Here is a 19,116-nt window from a genome sequence, read left to right as displayed (position 1 = left end):
CTCCGTCACACAGAGAACACCTCCATCACACACCTCCATCACACAGAGAACACCTCCATCACACAGAGAACACCTCCATCACACTCAGAACACCTCCATCACACAGAGAACACCTCCATCACACAGAGAACACCTCCATCACACACCTCCATCACACACAGAACACCTCCATCACACAGAGAACACCTCCATCACACTCAGAACACCTCCATCACACAGAGAACACCTCCGTCACACAGAGAACACCTCCATCACACACCTCCATCACACAGAGAACACCTCCATCACACTCAGAACACCTCCATCACACAGAGAACACCTCCATCACACAGAGAACACCTCCATCACACAGAGAACACCTCCATCACACAGAGAACACCTCCATCACACAGAGAACACCTCCATCACACAGAGAACACCTCCATCACACAGAGAACACCTCCATCACACACAGAACACCTCCATCACAAAGAGAACACCTCCATCACACACAGAACACCTCCATCACACTCAGAACACCTCCATCACACAGAGAACACCTCCATCACACAGAGAACACCTCCATCACACAGAGAACACCTCCATCACACAGAGAACACCTCCATCACACACCTCCATCACACACCTCCATCACACAGAGAACACCTCCATCACACACCTCCATCACACACCTCCATCACACACCTCCATCACACACCTCCATCACACAGAGAACACCTCCATCACACAGAGAACACCTCCATCACACAGAGAACACCTCCATCACACAGAGAACACCTCCATCACAAAGAGAACACCTCCATCACACAGAGAACACCTCCATCACACACCTCCATCACACTCAGAACACCTCCATCACACACCTCCATCACACACCTCCATCACACACCTCCATCACACACCTCCATCACACACCTCCATCACACACCTCCATCACACAGAGAACACCTCCATCACACTCAGAACACCTCCATCACACTCTGTAGGCTCAGAGGAAACAGGAAGTGACTCTGAACAGTTTGAGACCGGCCTGGATTATTTCAGAATCCTTCATGGTCTCTGAGATCCTCTGGATCAGGTTTTCTTAATACTGACAGACACATGAGGACAACAGACGGCTCAGCTCTCACTGTGCACCTCCTCTTTATTTCTAAAGCACTTTGAACTTCTCTCCCTGTATGAAAGCTGCTACTAAAGATTACCATCATAATTTATATTCTTATTCTTATTTATTTAATTCCTCACAGCACGGCTAAGACTCTGAAAAAGTCAGCAATGATCAAAGACTTTTTGAATGTTTTAAATAAAAGGACAAACTTATTAAGTTCCAAATAAACCCAGAATGAATAAAATACTTCATGTCTTTTCTTTTAGAGGTTTATTCATTGGTTAGAAATTGTCCTCTTTACTTGATTGGCTGTTTTGTATATTTGTAATTAAACCTCTGATGTTGATATTTCATCTTCTTGTTTCAGATTGTAGATTTTAATGTATTGCTGCAGGAATGGATGGATGGAGGAAGATTTTTGGTCCACAACATAATAACACTTTGTGGCCACAAGGGTGTGCATGTGATGTTGTAACTGGTGTCGGCATCATCATGCTGGAGAGAGGCAGAACTTTAAAAATGAGAAGTAAAATCTTTCCACTGAAGCAGCGATGTCAAATACAGAAATGTCTGAATACCAACAGGATGAGAATCAGAGACTGTGCAACAATCAACAAGCTGCACACACAGGTAGAGGAGCACGCTCTTAAGGATCACTCATACTGTAAATCTCTGCTGTGGATGACATGTCACCTCAGTCAGTCAGTGTAACTCAGTTATGGTGCTTTGCTCCCTCTCATCACTCCTTGTTGTCATTACTGTATCGCCTCCTCTCCTCCTCTCCTCCTCTCCTCCTCTCCTCCTCACCTCCTCACCTCCTCCTCTCCTCCTCCTCTCCTCCTCACCTCCTCCTCTCCTCCTCTGCTCCTCCTCTCCTCCTCTCCTCTCCTCCTCACCTCCTCCTCCTCTCCTCCTCTCCTCTCCTCCTCACCTCCTCCTCCTCTCCTCCTCTCCTCTCCTCCTCTCCTCGCCTCCTGTCCTCCTGTCCTCCTCTCCTCCTCTCCTCCTCCTCACCTCCTCGCCTCCTCCTCTCCTCCTCTCCTCCTCCTCCTCTCCTCCTCTCCTCCTCCTCTCCTCTCCTCCTCCTCTCCTCCTCCTCCTCCTCCTCTCCTCTCCTCCTCACCTCCTCACCTCTCCTCCTCCTCCTCTCCTCCTCTCCTCTCCTCCTCCTCTCCTCCTCTCCTCTCCTCCTCACCTCCTCCTCACCTCCTCCTCCTCACCTCCTCCTCTCCTCTCCTCCTCCTCTCCTCCTCTCCTCCTCACCTCCTCCTCCTCTCCTCTTCTCCTCTCCTCCTCCTCTCCTCCTCTCCTCCTCCTCTCCTCCTCACCTCCTCCTCGCCTCCTCTTCTCCTCTCCTCCTCCCCTCCTCTCCTCCTCTCCTCCTCTCCTCCTCCTCCTCTCCTCCTCCTCGCCTCCTCTCCTCCTCTCCTCTCCTCCTCCTCTCCTCCTCTGTGTTATAATCCAGCCTGACGTAGGAGTGCACAAAGTGCTGCTGCCCTTTGCTGCCATTCCATTCAATTAGCCGGCTTGATGCAGTTTACACGTCTGTGGCAGATCCCACAACAAGCAGCCGGGCTCCGCGGGGTCTGGGCCTGCTGCCCACCCAGAGCCCCGGTGCTGACGTACAGAAGAGACTTAAATATTACACCGCTCACTTTGTTTGCATTCCCCACAGATCAAGGTCACTACGAGCCACGGCAGGGCGGCGAGTGTGCAACATGATCCTGTTCAACAGGCAGGAATGACACATAGAGATGCATTCACACACTGAGAGACAAAGAGACGTGGACTCCTGCAGACAAACACTGATGCACTGAAGGAGGAGGAGGAGGAGGAGGAGGAGCAATAATCAAAGACTTAATGTCTGAAGCATTTTTAAAATCCAAACATGTTTAAAAGAGAAAAATAAAACAAAGAGATGACAAATTAAATTTCAAGAGAAATCTGATGAAACTGAACAGAAGTGTGTTTCAGCAGGAACGCTGACCTGAACTCTTCAGAGAGATCGTTCAGAGCAGGGCCGAGTCTAGGATCAGATGATTGAGGGGTGCTGAGCCAGGCAAGATACATACGATGTTCTCCTCATCATTAAGATGATCATAAACTTCATTTAAAGTGTTTCACAGGAAATACAGATAAATAAAGAGGAGGCAGATTTAAAGAACATAAAAAGACAGATAAAGATACAAGAGTTCAAATAAAACAGAAGATAAATAAAGAAATGAAAGCCTTCAGGGAGGCGTTAGGAGAAGATAAAGATGTGATGTGTCTGATTATAATCTGCAGAGCTGCATCCACTGATCACAGGGAGTTAAAGATCATGACTGTGTTTTGGGGTGGGATCATTGGAGGGTGTATAAGATCACGCCTGAGGAGGAAACTCTTCCCTGTATCTTAAAGCAGTTTGAATACTCACTTGCAGGCTCTCAGGAGAGGACCGGAGGGAGGGAAGAGCTCTGATAGTGTCGTGTAGCATGGAACTGCAACAGCATTGTAGAATCCCACCTAAAGCATGGACACAGGATTAAACAGGCTCAGTGAAACATATATATATATATGGTTTTGATTCCTATCTCTGTCCGTGATGTTTTGATAACAGTTCACTTCTGACCATGATGGTCCCACGGGGAGTTTGCAGAGGGAACAATGTCCTTATAAGGTCATGATGTGTTTGTGATCTGAACAACACATACTCAGAAAACATCAAATCTGACACAGCATCAAAATACACTCCAAAATCTGTCCAGAGAATATGATCAGGAGGGAAACATATATGGATTATAATGACAAGGCAGATGATAAGTGTCAGCCTGTTTATTTATCAGTGATTTATTGTGTGAAGTGGATCATCTCAAACATTTAAATTGGTGATGTTTTTAATTGTATAAGCTGAACATTCAAACATATATGTTGACTTTTTTTAACGTTATATTTTGGTGCTTTACGCCTTTATTTAAAGAGGACAGAGCAAGAAACCAGGAGAGAGAGTGGGGAGTGTCGGGGGCTGCAGATTCAACTCAACCCTAAGCTGCCTGATTGAGGACTACAGCCTCTGTACATGGGGTGCACTAAACCACCAGGACTAACCAGCACCCCTTAATTATAAACTTCTGTTCTTGTTGATTAAATGACTGAAATAAAAAACATTAATTTATTCATTAATTTGTATTCTACTCGCTCAGAGAAGTGAATTGACGGCTGAATCATGTGCAAGACCTAATCTATTTAGGACATAATCTATTTCTTCTTTGTATTTATTTATTTATTCTCATTAAGTTTATTTTATATATCATTTTCTTAACCTTGCAGATGGACTGTGGGGTCTTTTTCTTTTTTGCTGTATTTTTTATTTATTCTATTTATTATTTTTATGCACAGCTCTTTGTGTTTCAATATTTATTTGAATTCTTTATGAGCAATAACTCTTTTAAATGTGTCGTCTTGTTTTTGAGGGGGTCCTAGAATATGAGCATATAATATGAACACACCACTACAATTAAAAAAGAAGATTCAATGAATGAATTAATGACAAGTAACCTTAAGAATATTAGACAGGACAATATATAACAAAGAAAAGGAATATATATGGTGTATATATATATAGAGAGAAGTCATTATCATTGCATGAAAATAAAGTCTGATTGATTGATTGATCAAAAATGTTAGTTCAGGTTTAAATAAATGATCTGGATTGAACTGAATTAGTGTAACAGCTCTGTGAGTCCTCAGCACAGATCTTTACCAGGTTACAGGAAGTTAAATGTGATGTCATCAGCCTGAAGGAATATAAATAAGTTGTGTGTTTGTCTGCGTCATAAAAAGATGAGGTGTTCTGTGTCTACTTGTGTTGTAAGGAGGGTGAGGGTTGGCAGGGTAACAGGGATTCATCTTCTATTGTCTTGTCTGTCCTTCTTTCTGTTTAATTGGGGATTTCTGTTCTATTCTATGCAGATAATCTGTCTGATCTGACTCTTGTATGACATCTTTTTGTACTGTCTGCAAAGATTTAATAAAAAGATATGAAAAAAAAAAAAAAAGATGAGGCAAAGAGGAATATTAGTCAGTGCAAAGTTTAAAAAATACTACATGGCTCTGCAAACTCCCTCCTTTCTCACACAGATTATAGAAATGTATCTGCCTGTTAAGACCTGTAAGACCTGTAAGACCTGTAAGACCTGTAAGACCTGTAAGACCTGTAAGACCTGTAAGACCTGTAAGACCTGTAAGACCTGTAGGACCTGTAAGACCTGTAAGACCTGTAAGACCTACAGCTGAGTCAAAGGTTGGAAGAGATGTGTTCATGAAAATCATGAAATGCAGTGAGGTAATTAAAATGAGTGGCGTGATTGGAGATACCTCAAACAGACGGGGAGTAAGTGTGTGTATGGACTGTGTGTGTGTGTGTGCGTGTGGACTGTGCTTGGTGTGTATGTTAGCTGTAGAGAGTGAGAGGGATTAAAGTGCAGGTCTCACTTGGCCTTGGGGAACCTCATCCTTCTTATCTCTGTCCATCATGGGGATCGGCTGCATCCCAATCTTCTTCATCTCGTCTCCCTGTGGAGGAAGAAGAAGAAACCCTTTTATTCCTGCTCTGTGGAGAATCATCACGCCGTGAGACAACATGCATTAGAGGTGCATTAGAAGAAGTAGAAGTGTGTGTGTTACACTGGAAGCACATCATCAGGATCCCACTGTACCTCAGCCCAGAACTCAGCGTAGATATCGTTGGCTGTGAGTCGTGTGATTTGCCATTTCTTGGTAACAGAGCACAGGTCACATGCTGTCATCATCAGACCAATCACACGGTCCCTGGAGGGAGAAGAGCCTAGTTACAGCCATGAGGAGAAACTCAATGTGCTATTTCTGTGCAGCAGTGATACACCGAGAGCCCCGCCGTGCGTCTGATGTGACCCGGAGTCGTGACCTGACCTGTGCGAGTGGTTGTTTAAGTCGAGCAATTGCTCCGTCAGCAGCTCCGTCAGCTGCTGGTGGTTGTTGAAGTACAGGGCGAGGTCGGTGGCGATGATGGCCTTCCTGATGATCTCCAACACCTGCTCGTACTCGCTGGAATTCAGGTTGGAGAAAATATTGTGCCCTTCCAGCTATGAGAAACAAAGAGATCAATAAAAAAGCAAAAGCTCCACTTATGAGGCGTTCGGCTCAGCTAGACCAAAACAGGTTGTAGTCTCAAAAGTTCTTCTCAGGCTCTGTCTGGACCGCAGATCCTGGAGGTTACACAAGGGGGCGCTCACAACTAGACTGTATGAAACTTTCAATGGTTCTGGGATCGACTGTTTGTGTGCACTAGTCCTTTAATACGCCCCATTGACTAGAACTAGGAAGAGAGAGAACATCTCTCCAGTGTAAGCTTCTCTACACTGACTCCCCATCAAATCTAGAACAGAATTTAAAATCCTTCTTCTGACCTACAAAGCCCTTAAAAATCAGACCCCCTCATATCTTAAAGAGCTCATAGTGACCCCTCTAGACCACTACGCTCCCAACATGCAGGCTTGCTAGTTGTACCTAAAGTCTCTAAAAGTAGTATGGGAGGTAGAGCCTTCAGTTATCAGGCCCCTCTCCTTTGGAATCATGTACCAGTCAGGGTCCGGGAGGCAGACACCCTCTCTACTTTTAAGAGGAGGCTTCAAACTTCCCTTTTTGATAAAGCTTATAGTTAGAGCTGGATCAGGCTTGGACCAGGTCTTAGTTATGCTGCTATAGGCTTAGACTGACACACCGGAATCCTGTCTTTCCCTCTCTCTCCTCTCTCTGCCTGTCTCTCACTTTAACTCTTCCTGTCCCATTAAAGTTACTAACCATAGACCTTTCTGGAGTCCCTGAGCTCCCTTGTCTCGTAGGTTCCTCTGGATCTCTGCTGGAGATTCCTTTTTGGGGTCTGTTATTCATCCTTTCTTTCTTTCTTTCTTTCTTTCTTTCTTTCTTTCTTTCTTTCTTTCTTTCTTTCTTTCTTTCTTTCTTTCTTTCTTTCTTTCTTTCTTTCTTTCTTTCTCTCTTTCTTTCTTTCTTTCTTTCTTTCTTTCTTTCTTTCTTATTTCTGTCTTTCCTTTCATCCTGTCTTTACTTTCTGTCCTTTCTTTTCTTTCTTGCTTTCTTTACTTTTTCTCTTTTTTCTTCCTTCCTTCTTTCTTTCATTCCTTTTTCCTTTCTTTCTTTCTTTCTTTCTTTCTTTCTTTCTTTCTTTCTTTCTTTCTTTCTTTCTTTCTTTCTTTCTTTCTTTCTTTCTTTGTTCTTTCCATGTTTCTTCATCCTTTATGTCTCCTTTTCTCATCCCGTCCTTTCCTTCTGTCCTTTCCTTCACCATTTCTTCTCCTCTTTTTCTTTCTTCTGGTCTCCCTCTCTTCTCTCTTTTCTTAGACCTTTCTGGAGTCCCTGAGCTCCCTTGTCTCGTAGGTTCCTCTGGATCTCTGCTGCTGTGGACGTGGTCCAGACTCCAGCTGCTACAACTACTACTATCCTGTCTCCCCACTATCATCTCTCTCTCTCTCTTCATCTCCCTCTATCCCTCTCTCCAACACGGTCTCAGCAGATGTGTGTCTAACATGAGTCTGGTCCTGCTGGAGGTTTCTGCCTGTTAAAGGAAGTTTGTCCTCTCCACTGTAACTAGCTAAATACTGTGAGGTGTAATGCTCATGATGGATTAAGGTGGGGTCAGACTGAGTCTGATCCGGTCTTGGTGTTGGGTCTCTGTTCAGGATTTGACATAGAGTGGTCTAGACCTGCTCTGTTTGTAAAAGAGTCTTGAGATAATGTTTGTTGTGATTTGGCGCTGTATAAATAAAGGTTGATTGATTAATAATAAACAGGAGATGAACAACACGTCTGCAGACGTCTGTCGTTTGTGCAGGATGTAAAACATGCATGTCATTGGAAACATTCAGAATAAATGCCGGCTACAAAAAAAGGGAATCAGCTTTCTAGAAATCAGGTGCAAGTGTTTCTCCTGCTGCAGGACGCTAACGTGAACACTTGTGTTCACGCATGTCCCAGCCTCAGACCGTCCACAAGTCTCCAATAAAATACTGGATTCAAAAGACGTGAAGTGATTGAAAGGTTGGTTTTAATGGTGCAGTTAGTTGTGCTTGGTAGAGCTCTACCTGCAGGATGGAGACGGTCTGAGAGAAGTGGTGTTGCTCCATGGTGGAGGTGGAGTACAGAGCAGCCAGAGGATGGTCAAACTTCTGCAGGTAGGTGTTGCTGTACCCCCGATGGTCCAGGTCGTGGCACAGGCAGGCTATCAGCAGACCTTTCTTCTGTAGACCAGAGCAGGAGATCTTAGAATCACTAAGTTTACCTTCAGCAGAAACGCCTGAGTTAATAAAAGGAGCTAACCTCGAGCTCGGTGAACATCCCGGTGGTCTTCTGCAGGATGGCGTACATACAGTGAGCCACCGTCACCGCATGTTTCCAGTTGTGGTAGGGAACACGCCGGTAGTTCTTCCGTACAGACATGGTGAACCGACACAGCTTCTCCAGCTCAAAGCTGCAATCAGAAGAAGAGATGATCAGCTCATCGCTCAGAGCCTGGAGGAGAAGCTGATGCAGACACGTCACGGCACAGAGGCGCAGTACCTCGTCTTTCCACAGGAGTTATGGACCATGTAGATGAAGACAGCAGGCCAGATCTCCTCAAAGGGGCTGATGTCAAAGTGGAACCTTGAGGAGCGAGGAGGAGAGTGTTCACACGTTAGGATTTCTGAGGTCTGGTTAACCAAGCAGTGACCTCAGAGCTGAGACATGAAGCGAACATGGAAACACCACAAAGTGCAGTTCCTCCAGAAGCCACTAGAGGCTGGTTTCAGATCTGAGCAGATACTCTTCAGGTTTCATATTACAATGTTCAACTTCCCCGGTGCAAAACAGAAACAGGACTTAAAGCTTGTTTCTCTATTTTGACATTTACACAACACCCTCTGGGGTTTTATTCATTCTAATCAATGCATCTAATTCTGCCCCTGAACTGAACTGTGCTAATTCTGCTATCTTTGGAAATATCACACAAGTAATAAATGTGTTGTATCTATATTTATATAAATGTGTAAGTCTGTTTTGACTTATAAAAAGGTAAACTTGAATGTGATTGATAACAGTGAAGCAGGCTAATGTTAAAAAGTTTACAGTTATTTGACTCCTAAAGCCTGATTACTACTTCTGCATCAAAGCTACCTAGCATGAGTCTGTGTAACTCTGTTCCTACGCAGAAGCTTTCATAAATGCCCGACATGCACCTCCTCAGAAATACAGCTAGGCTTTGAAACATTGCAGACCGCAAGCTCTGTGATTGGTCCGCAGAGTAACGCTGCGTTCCCTGCATTTACAACATTCCTGGCCATACACTCCATCTCCTCAGACGTCTCTTCTCTTTTCTAGTTTGCAATAATTTCAGGATGTAGGAACCAAAAACTGGAGCTATGACTAGATTAGAAATTGCACCGCCAACAAGGGTTTAGGTGGAGTGTTACAGAGCGATGAAAGCACAGGAAGAAAGTAGACCACCATGGTGTAGCTGCAGCGTGGAGTCAACATTTGAAGATCTAGATAATTATTGTCCTGCGTTCTGAACTGTTTTTATTCACCAAATTTTGCCTTTTCTGCACAATTTCATCATTTTGATTTTGTCTTGTTTCCTCTTTTGTGTCTTCTGAACTTTTAGTGTTCATCAAGAACATTTTCACATCATGATGAAAACATTAATTTAAAGTCAACTTTAAGAGTTCTTGTGTTTCTTCTTTATTGCTGTCTTGCAGAATTCCCAGAGCTTTTATAAAAGTAGTCCATGTGAAGCTCTTTGAGACGTTTCTGGATTGACTTTAGTTTTGTGTGTGCTCTTGAAACAAACTGCAAATGTACAGATGATTCAGAATGTGATTAATTTCTAATGCTATTAATTAATGCTATAAATAACACACTTTAAGATGGAAGCTTGGGGCCATAAATAAATGGACCTTGGGCCAACGTGGTCACTTGTCTCCAAAAATTACACGGCACACTAGAGGGTTCAAAAAGTAACGATGTGGATTATTTACAGAGTCTCTGGTCTGGACTCTATCACCGTCCCTGAGACCAACCACAGTCACACAGAGGAACCACAGGGGCGCTGCTTTAGCTCAGCAGTTAAGGCGTGCACCTCATGTACAGACCGTCGTCCTCAGAGCGGCGGTCGCTGGTTGGACTCCTTCATGCATGTCATCCCCACCTCTCTGCCCGGTACGTTTCCTGTCTCTCTAAAGCTAAAGATGATAAACAGAGTATCTAATGAACCTTCATGAGGACTCACATCTCGATCTCTTTATAAATGGGTGCAGGGAGGTTGAGCTGGGTGAGGGTCTTCCATTCCTCTGATGTGCAGATGCTGTGATAGGACAGCTTCTCCATGGTCACTCTGTAAATGCATTCAGAGTGCCGGATCCTGTGGTACATCTGCAGAGACAAACAGAGCAGGAATGAAATGTCTTTAAAATGTCTGCAGAGAAACAGAACACCTCTGTGGTATAAACACCACAGGAGTATCTGCTGCTGAATTCTTTATGTATCACCGTTAGACTCTCCAGAAAGGTCACACAGAGTTAAGTTATCCACAACAGTCCCGTATCATATTTTATTTGTGCGCCTCCAAAGAGTGTCTCCACATCTGGTTTCTATCCGTCCCCTTCCCAGACCGGCAGGAGTAAGACAGTCAGGTCGGTTCAAGCGCCAAGCCTCACACCTTCCACCATAAATCAGCATAAATCAGGATCTGGGCCTGAGCGAGTTTCCTCGAGACGTGAGGCATAAATTACAGCTAAACATAAATCCTGTCAGTGGACGGATGCAGACTCCTTGTCTTAAAATATTAACACGCCTCATCAATTTTAAAACCAACTTTGTGACGCTGCTCCTGCGTAAGTTTGTCGCACGAGATGACGGTGAGTCAGGCCCCACGGAGAGGAGAGAATCCAACAGACAGACAGACCACACAGCTTCCAGACTTTAGACTCTGTCTCACATCTACAGACAGAAAACAAGCTTTAACTCAAAATGTGGAGCAATGCAAACTCCTAATTTAAACCCTGCCTTTTCAAACCTTGGAGAAATATCTGCTCTGTCAAAAAGGGAAACCTGCAGCCGAGTGAGAGCTGAATCAAGCCTCCCAGCTCTGAGTGTGAATTTAGGACAGTGATGAAGCAACTACGTCAAAGGTGCAGGTATCTTAAAATAAGCCAATAAGAATAAAGTATGCATGGCAGTGAAGTGTTATATAAACTCCACATCATTTACACTCTGAGAGAGGTAGAGAGCAGACTGACACCGTTCTGTACTCCTCAGCGTCGTCCTTATCGAGTGCAATTAACAAACTGCAAGCTGCATTCAACACAGTCCAAATGAGTCTTTGTAAACTAAGGCTGCTTTTAAATGCAGACCAGACTAAGGTGATGCATTCCTCCAAGTCCAAGGAGACGGTGAAAAATGACTCTAAGATTTTCACCTCCACAGATGAGGAAATCGAATGTGTCCCAACATTTAAATACTTAGATGAAAATCTTTCTTTTAATCATCATGTTGAGAGTCTTACTAAAAAACTGAGGGTGAAGTTGAATTTCTTTCATAGAAGCAGACGCTGTTTTTATTTTGCTGCTTGTAAAAATCTCATTCAATCAGCCTTTGTGTCTGTAACTGACTCTGGTGATGTTCTTTACATGCATGCTTCCTCAGCCTCTCTGAAAATGTTGGACTCAGTGTCCCATGATGCATTGCGGTTTGTTTCTGGTTTAGGTTTCCACACACATCACTGTATCTTGTATGAAAAGGTGGGCTTGTCTTCCTTATACAACAGAAGAATGGAGCATTGGTATATCTTTCTTTATAAGGCTGTACTTCAGGAGCTGCCGTCTGATTTATGCTCCTTAGAAAAAATCAGAACAAAGGAAAAGAGGTCCAGCAGAGGATGGACTTCCTGCATCAGCTCAGGAAGTTCAACCTGCCCCAGGAGCTGCTGATCATGTTCTACACCTCCATCATCCAGTCTGCTCTGTGCACCTCCATCACTGTCTGGTTTGGCTCTGCAACCAAAACTAGACAAACACAGACTGCAGCGGACTATAAGGACTGCAGAAGAAATCATCGGTGTCAACCTGCCCCCCATCCAGGACTTGTACCGGTCCCGGGCCAGGAAACGGGCAGGTAGCATCACCGCTGACCCCTCACACCCTGGACACAAACTCTTCAAACTCCTCCCCTCCGGCAGGCGCTGCAGATCACTGAGCGCCAAAACAACCCGCCATAAGAACAGCTTCTTCCCCCAGGCTGTCACTCTGATGAACACTAAACCAGAACAGTGTCATACCTGTCAGATCAACACTCTCTGTAAATATACATGTAGATACACAATGCAACAATTCTCCAAGTAGAATTCAATATCTCTATTTATCTTATTATTTAACTTCTATTTTTATAATGTAAAAACTCCCTCTGCTACTCTCCACTGCACTATCATATTATTTCAGCCTGTACATATCAGTCATGCCTATTGCTGTCAAATTCCTTGTGTGTTCAAGCATACCTGACCAATAAAGCTGATCCTGATTCTGGTTCTGATTCTGATTGACTCCTGAAGTTGTCACTGGCTGTCATCTTAGGACAGTTTCTTTCTGTCATTCCTCAGTCTCGCTCTGTCTTTAGTAAAAGTCCTTTTAATGTCTTTGCTCCCTCTTCTTGGTCTGAGCTTCAGGGTCGCCTGAAACTGGATCCTTTAATTCAATTGGAGGATTTTAAATCAAGGATAAAGGATGATCTGATCAGCTTGTGCTCATGTGTTAGAGTTTAACACTGATCATTTATAAATGGATGTAATACTTGTCACTGTGTGTTTTGTCCTCTTCTATTTGTGAAACTTTTTATACTCTGTCTCGGCCAGGACTTGAAAAAGAGACTTTGTACCTCAATGGGAACATTCCTGGTAAAATAAAGGGTTAATAATAATAATAAGACTCTGTGCAGACACAGAGAGGATGGATTCAGTTATTCCTCTTGGAGGAAAGGAGTTAGTTTGAAAGTGTTTCAGGCCTCGCTCAGTCTACTCACATTTGCACAGTGTAAGGCCAGAGCACAAAAGACAGCAAACATCTTAAAGTTGTTCTCATCTGTTTTAGTGAAGGCACTTCCGCTTAGCTTGTTCACCATCTGCACCACGCCTATAACAGCCCCCCTGCTCACGATGGGCATGCACAGGATGTTCCGCGTGGTGTAGCCGGTTTTAAGGTCCACCTCTCTGTGCAGGAGAGAACAGGAGGCGTCAGTGTGACAGACATATACAACACTAAACAAAGAAGCTTGTTGCAGGGTCTGATGGAGTTTACCGGTTGAACCGTGGGTCTGCATAGGCATCTGGGATATTTAAGACTTCCCCTGTCCGAGCAACTTGACCAGCTATTCCCTTGTCTATAGAAAACCTGCAGGAGCAGAGAGGGAGAGGACAGAGGTAAGGTTCATGTGGAGATCCTAAACATCTATATTAAATCAGTTACATGCAAATTCATGTGAAAATCTGGTTTTAGAAATGTAATTTAAAGATCACAGATACTGTGTGGGGGGACAGTTCTCTCTGACAGGGGGAAAGATGATGTGCCGTGCAACTCAGAGGAAAAATAGGAAAAAATTCAGCAGATGATTTCAATCTTTGCTCCACTTATTGACTCTGATTGACTTTTCTTTTTCACTGAGGCTGATACAGACAAGCCAAACATGTTGCCATCATTCCACAAGCTCTTTAGGCAAAAAACCCTCAACAATAATAATAACTATCAAAAAAAGGTTCTTAAATAATGTCATTTCTAAGTTTAAACAGATGCATCCTGCAGCTGATCACCTGCACGCCCTCACTTTGATATTACTCACAAACCATCCTGTGTATAGTGCTGCATGCTAACCCTAAATACATTATATTAACCATATCTAAATCATGTTAGCTTAACTCCACCCTGCAGTATCACACGCTTTACATGAGGTAGATGTTCCTGAGCTTTCTGTGCCACAAGAGAAGACTGTCTGCTACAGAGAGAAGTGTCTTCTTACAGGCCTGCTCATCGTACCTAGAGTCTCTAAAAGTAGTATGGGAGGCAGAGCCTTCAGTTATCAGGCCCCTCTCCTTTGGAATCATCTACCAGTCAGGGTCCGGGAGGCAGACACCCTCTCTACTTTTAAGAGTAGGCTTCAAACTTTCCTTTTTGATAAAGCTTATAGTTAGAGCTGGATCAGGCTTGGACCAGGTCTTAGTTCTGCTGCTATAGGCTTAGACTGACACACTGGGATCCTGTCTTTCCCTCTCTCTCCTCTCTCTGCCTGTCTCTCACTTTAACTCTTCCTGTCCCATTAAAGTTACTAACCATAGACCGACCTGGAGTCCCTGAGCTCCCTTGTCTCGTAGGTTCCTCTGGATCTCTGCTGTAGATTCCTTTTTTGGGGTCTGTTATTCATCCTTTCTTTCTTTCTTTCTTTCTTTCTTTCTTTCTTTCTTTCTTTCTTTCTTTCTTTCTTTCTTTCTTTCTTTATTCTTTATTATTTCTGTCTTTCCTTTCATCCTGTCTTTTCTTTCTTGCTTTCTTTAATTTTTTCTATTTTTTCTTACTTTCTGTCCTTTCTTTGTTCTTTCCATGTTTCTTCATCCTTCATGTCTCCTTTTCTTATCCCGTCCTTTCCTTCCCCATGTATTCTCCTCTTTTTCTTTCTTCTGGTCTCCCTCTCTTCTCTCTTTTCTTAGACCTTTCTGGAGTCCCTGAGCTCCCTTGTCTCGTAGGTTCCTCTGGATCTCTGCTGCTGTGGACGTGGTCCAGACTCCAGCTGCTACAACTACTACTATCCGTCTCCCCACTATCATCTCTCTCTCTCTTCATCTCCCTCTATCCCTCTCTCCAACACGGTCTCAGCAGATGTGTGTCTAACATGAGTCTGGTCCTGCTGGAGGTTTCTGCCTGTTAAAGGAAGTTTGTCCTCTCCACTGTAACTAGCTAAATACTGTGAGGTGTAATGCTCATGGTGGATTAAGGTGGGGTCAGACTGAGTCTGATCCTGTCTTGGTGTTGGGTCTCTGTTCAGGATTTGACATAGAGTGATCTAGACCTGCTCTGTTTGTAAAAGCGTCTTGAGATAATGTTTGTTGTGATTTGGCGCTGTATAAATAAAGATTGATTGCTTGCTGCAGGAAATGCACTTTCAAATAAATGAACACTTATTTTTATATTTGCAGATCAGAGAAAAACAGACTCTTTAAGATGAAATAAGAAAGAGAAGAGAGAGAGAACTACTCACCTAATTTCTTTGGTTTTCCTAAAGACCGGTTTTCCTTCTTTCTCCTCCCCGATATCGAACAGGTCCGAGTACAGTTCTTTGTTGTTGTGATCTACCTGGAAGAGTGCGCACCTGTCCGCATTCACCAGGTTTTTTGCATATATCTGCAACACAGCACCAGGAACAAGATCTCATCAGCAACACTGAGGGTTTCATGTCATCACTCCACAACAACATGAATGAAATCATCACTGCAGCTTAAAGGGTTTCTCTTTGACGGGACGGTTTAACGTCTATGATCTAAGAACACACACGCTTTAACATCAGGTCATTACAGTTCATTTCAACCAGATGACTTGAATGACCTGAGATGACACCACAGTCACAAGGCAACAACAAAATCCAAACACACACAAACAGAGAGGTGGGTTTCAGAAGGAGAAACCAGAAAATCAGATTTTACACCAACGGATCACATTTTCTCTTTTTTAGATTCTCAGAGTGAAAGAAAGCGTTCAAGCTATTTACAGTCAAATCTAGAAATAAAGTAAGTTTGTCTTTGTATTTATTTTATAAATAACAAATCATTACAACATCTTTTATTACTATCACATTAACATTTAGTATTTCTGCCAAAAGGCTCAAAGTGTCAGGACATGTTAGCAGAGCGTCTCAGGTGCTGCTGCAGTAACACAAACACACAACCCTAAGACGTGGAGCCTCGAGGACAATGTGAATGAACACATACTTGCAGGAATCACACTCACCATTATATGTTCAAGTAGAGAATCTATTGCCACAATGTTATCAAAGTATGTTCTGTGCAAAAAGAAGAAATGGTGCATTGAGATGTTTGACAAATGGAAAGCTCTGATGACGTTCAAGACATGAAAACGAGATTCCTAAAAAGCATTTAATTTATTGTGTGAGAAATCTTTAATTTGACCTCTGAACTCTGAAATAAACACTCATAAGAGCCTAATGTAGTCAAACATAGAGTCAGATAAGAGCATGATGTGAATACAGTTTGAATACGTGTTGATGGCAGGAGCTCTTACTTTGACACGTCTAGAAGGAAGTCGTTGAGCTCAGTCTGTTTGGCGAGACCTCTGCACACCTGTAAACAAACCCGACACAGAAGAGGTGAAGACAAGGAGAGGATCAGGAGACATCAGGGAGCGCCATGACATCATCACGGGCTCATGTGTCCACAGAGAAAAGCAGACACGTCTTCTGTTTGCATTTAACATCTAACGACTTTGCAATAATAGAAGAAAACACAATTTTGAATAGTTTAAAATTTGCATCAGTCTTTTGGAGGGCATCTCTTGACCCCCATGTTAGTGCTTCACCGACCCCATTTCAGGAACCTCTGATCTAGGGGATTGCAGAAGTCATTTTTTTGTATAACTTTTGAACAAATTGCATTTTAAAAAATCATCAATTAAAGGGAGGACACTGAGGATTTGATTGGCACGGTTCTGCAATACTTCTCTGCATTAATGATGATTGCATGTTTCCAACCTCAGCTGTGACCTCCCCGTCACAAGTTTCACATAGTTCCCACAGAAAGCACACACACAGCATCCTGCATGTTCTGTTAGCACACAAACTTTCTTTCTGCACCCTCAGCTCTGGGCCACCTTCATGACTTTCAGTAACAACAGAGTGTTTTGCAGCGAGCAGCTAACCCTGGAGTGCAGCAGAGCTGCGTGGCTCACTGAGGCTCAGAGGTCCACTGTGGCCAGCGCTGCAGAGGGACGCTGCTTCTCTGAGGTGTTATCTGTTCGTGTAAAAACAGCACCGGGCGTAATGACGTCTTCGGGGAGCTGTTTGTTGAATCTACGGCTTAGTTGATTGGACTGGGCCCAGTGACAACCCAGTCCTGTACACAGTGGATTTCCCCATTAAAAACAGCGGCGCAGAACCAGAACAAACAAAGTCAGCCAAGATCATAATAAGTGGGACGGCCAGGCTTCACCCTGTTCCCAGAAAAGTCTTCAGGGAAGTCAAACAGAACAGCACATCGGACTAACACATGCAGAACTCAGACCAGTCCTCTGAGGAAGTTTGCTCACCTGTACTTGATGAATGGCAACGGATGCCCACGCTAGATTAGCTGTAGCAACCTGCAAAAGAAAAGAGAGCTGAGGTCACACAGCAGAATGCACAAAGTGATCACATCATCACAAAGTTCCACCAGCTCTTATCAGGTTTATACTTTTCTGCACATCAGACAGTCTAACATACAGACTCTGGGGACGTTGGGGTGTTTAATGGGGAGTCAGAAGTGTGATGTGAAAAGATGCCTTCAGTGACAAATTCCAAGTACACTATCAGGGGACTGTGCAGGTTTCCACAGCTCTGCAAAGCACCAAGTCTTTCAGCTCACTGTTTTGGTTTTACATTCTGCAACTTTAAATTTTGCATCAACATCCATTCAGACAAATTTTGCAAAATGAGCATTAACTATAATAATTCAATAATTCATAACTTTCAGTTTTTGTCAATTTTGGCGCCCCCTGTGGCAGAAGCAGTACTTCTAATTGATGTTGATGTTGCCCTGACATGTTTTAAAAATAATGTATTTATCAAAAAGCGTCGTCCTCCCTCTTTGAACAGACAAATATATTTATTGTAAGTCTTTGACAGTCTTTTAACACTGACCCTTTATAACCAAGCAGCAACCTCCACTCTTAAAATATGAAGCCCATGTGGAAGTGCTAAAAACTGCAGTTCATCGTGCCGCCACTAGAGGCTGGCTGCAGAAACACAGGAAACCACATACACACCCATTCAAAGAAGACGATCTTTAAAGAACCGTTTAGATCTGAAGAGCTCATTTCTCTATCAGTGTGTATTTATTATAACGCAGCAGATCAGAAGATATTAACTTTCTGAGTTTTTGCCCAAATAAGGGCGTGGCTGACTTGACTGACAGGCGTGAACTCTGTAGCTGTTAGCACGAAGGCTAAAGGCCCGCCTCTTTACCTCACACTAGCTCCACAGAAGTTAGGTTGAGGTCAGCGTTTCCAATATGGCCGCCGCCGATCGGCTTCAGAAACAGACGGGTGACTTCACGGAGACTACGTTCATTTTTTATACAGTGTAAGTTCCTCACCAGTTTAAAATCACTGACAGGAGCTTTAAATCAAAACAGTAAATATTAAAAATACTCAATTCAAACAAACAGGATGTTGGATAAGTGATGTCTGTGTCCTCTTTCAGATCTTCAATGATACTTTCTTTCATTGTAGGTCCTTCAGTGAAGTGGTGTGATATTTTATTTATTTATATTTATTGTTTTGTCTTCTTGTTTTTAACCCTTCGTGTTTTTTCATGTCTGTCTACGCGGCTCCTGACGAGTACCTCTTTAAAAACAACAGACTAACTCTTCAACTCATTTCTTTCCATCACACCTTCCAGCAGGTCCTCAAAGACCACAACCATCTGCACCCCACTGATCACCGTGAGGTCTTAATCAGATCCAGATTAACTGTGGTTCTGTGAACCCTGCTCCAGCCTCTCACTCTTGGAGGACAGTTTTGTCTGGGTCAGACTGACCTCCTGGTGGCTGAGGTTGAAGGGCTCCTTGCCCCAGTGCCGATGCAGCTCCAGGATGGCAATGAGATCCCCGATGGCAGTGAGGATGGGGAGGCACAGGACAGAGTGAACATGGATCCCTGAGTCCTGCCCTGTGCCGTCGGGGAAGCGCTCGTCCTGCA

General features: G+C 43.6%; 1 protein-coding gene across 1 annotated transcript in view; it reads right to left on the bottom strand.

The window, feature by feature from the left end:
- Positions 1-19,116, bottom strand: part of pde10a (phosphodiesterase 10A) — a 65,339-nt gene that overhangs the window by 2,420 nt on the left and 43,803 nt on the right. Inside the window, exons 7-21 of the mRNA XM_034681102.1 lie at positions 18,956-19,111; positions 17,470-17,520; positions 16,450-16,508; positions 16,159-16,210; positions 15,413-15,555; positions 13,465-13,557; positions 13,190-13,376; positions 10,407-10,549; positions 8,702-8,785; positions 8,462-8,612; positions 8,227-8,382; positions 6,038-6,210; positions 5,806-5,917; positions 5,582-5,662; positions 3,525-3,613 (exon numbers count right to left, since the gene is read on the bottom strand). Of these exons, the coding sequence (XP_034536993.1) occupies positions 3,525-3,613; positions 5,582-5,662; positions 5,806-5,917; positions 6,038-6,210; positions 8,227-8,382; positions 8,462-8,612; positions 8,702-8,785; positions 10,407-10,549; positions 13,190-13,376; positions 13,465-13,557; positions 15,413-15,555; positions 16,159-16,210; positions 16,450-16,508; positions 17,470-17,520; positions 18,956-19,111 (1,730 nt within the window). The remainder of the gene's footprint in view (positions 1-3,524; positions 3,614-5,581; positions 5,663-5,805; positions 5,918-6,037; positions 6,211-8,226; positions 8,383-8,461; positions 8,613-8,701; positions 8,786-10,406; positions 10,550-13,189; positions 13,377-13,464; positions 13,558-15,412; positions 15,556-16,158; positions 16,211-16,449; positions 16,509-17,469; positions 17,521-18,955; positions 19,112-19,116) is intronic.

The sequence above is a fragment of the Notolabrus celidotus genome, chromosome 4 (genome assembly GCF_009762535.1).
Source record: "Notolabrus celidotus isolate fNotCel1 chromosome 4, fNotCel1.pri, whole genome shotgun sequence".
NCBI lineage: Eukaryota > Metazoa > Chordata > Actinopteri > Labriformes > Labridae > Notolabrus > Notolabrus celidotus.
The sequence above is the reverse complement of the archived record's forward strand: the minus strand, read 5'-3'. Positions and strand labels throughout refer to the sequence as shown.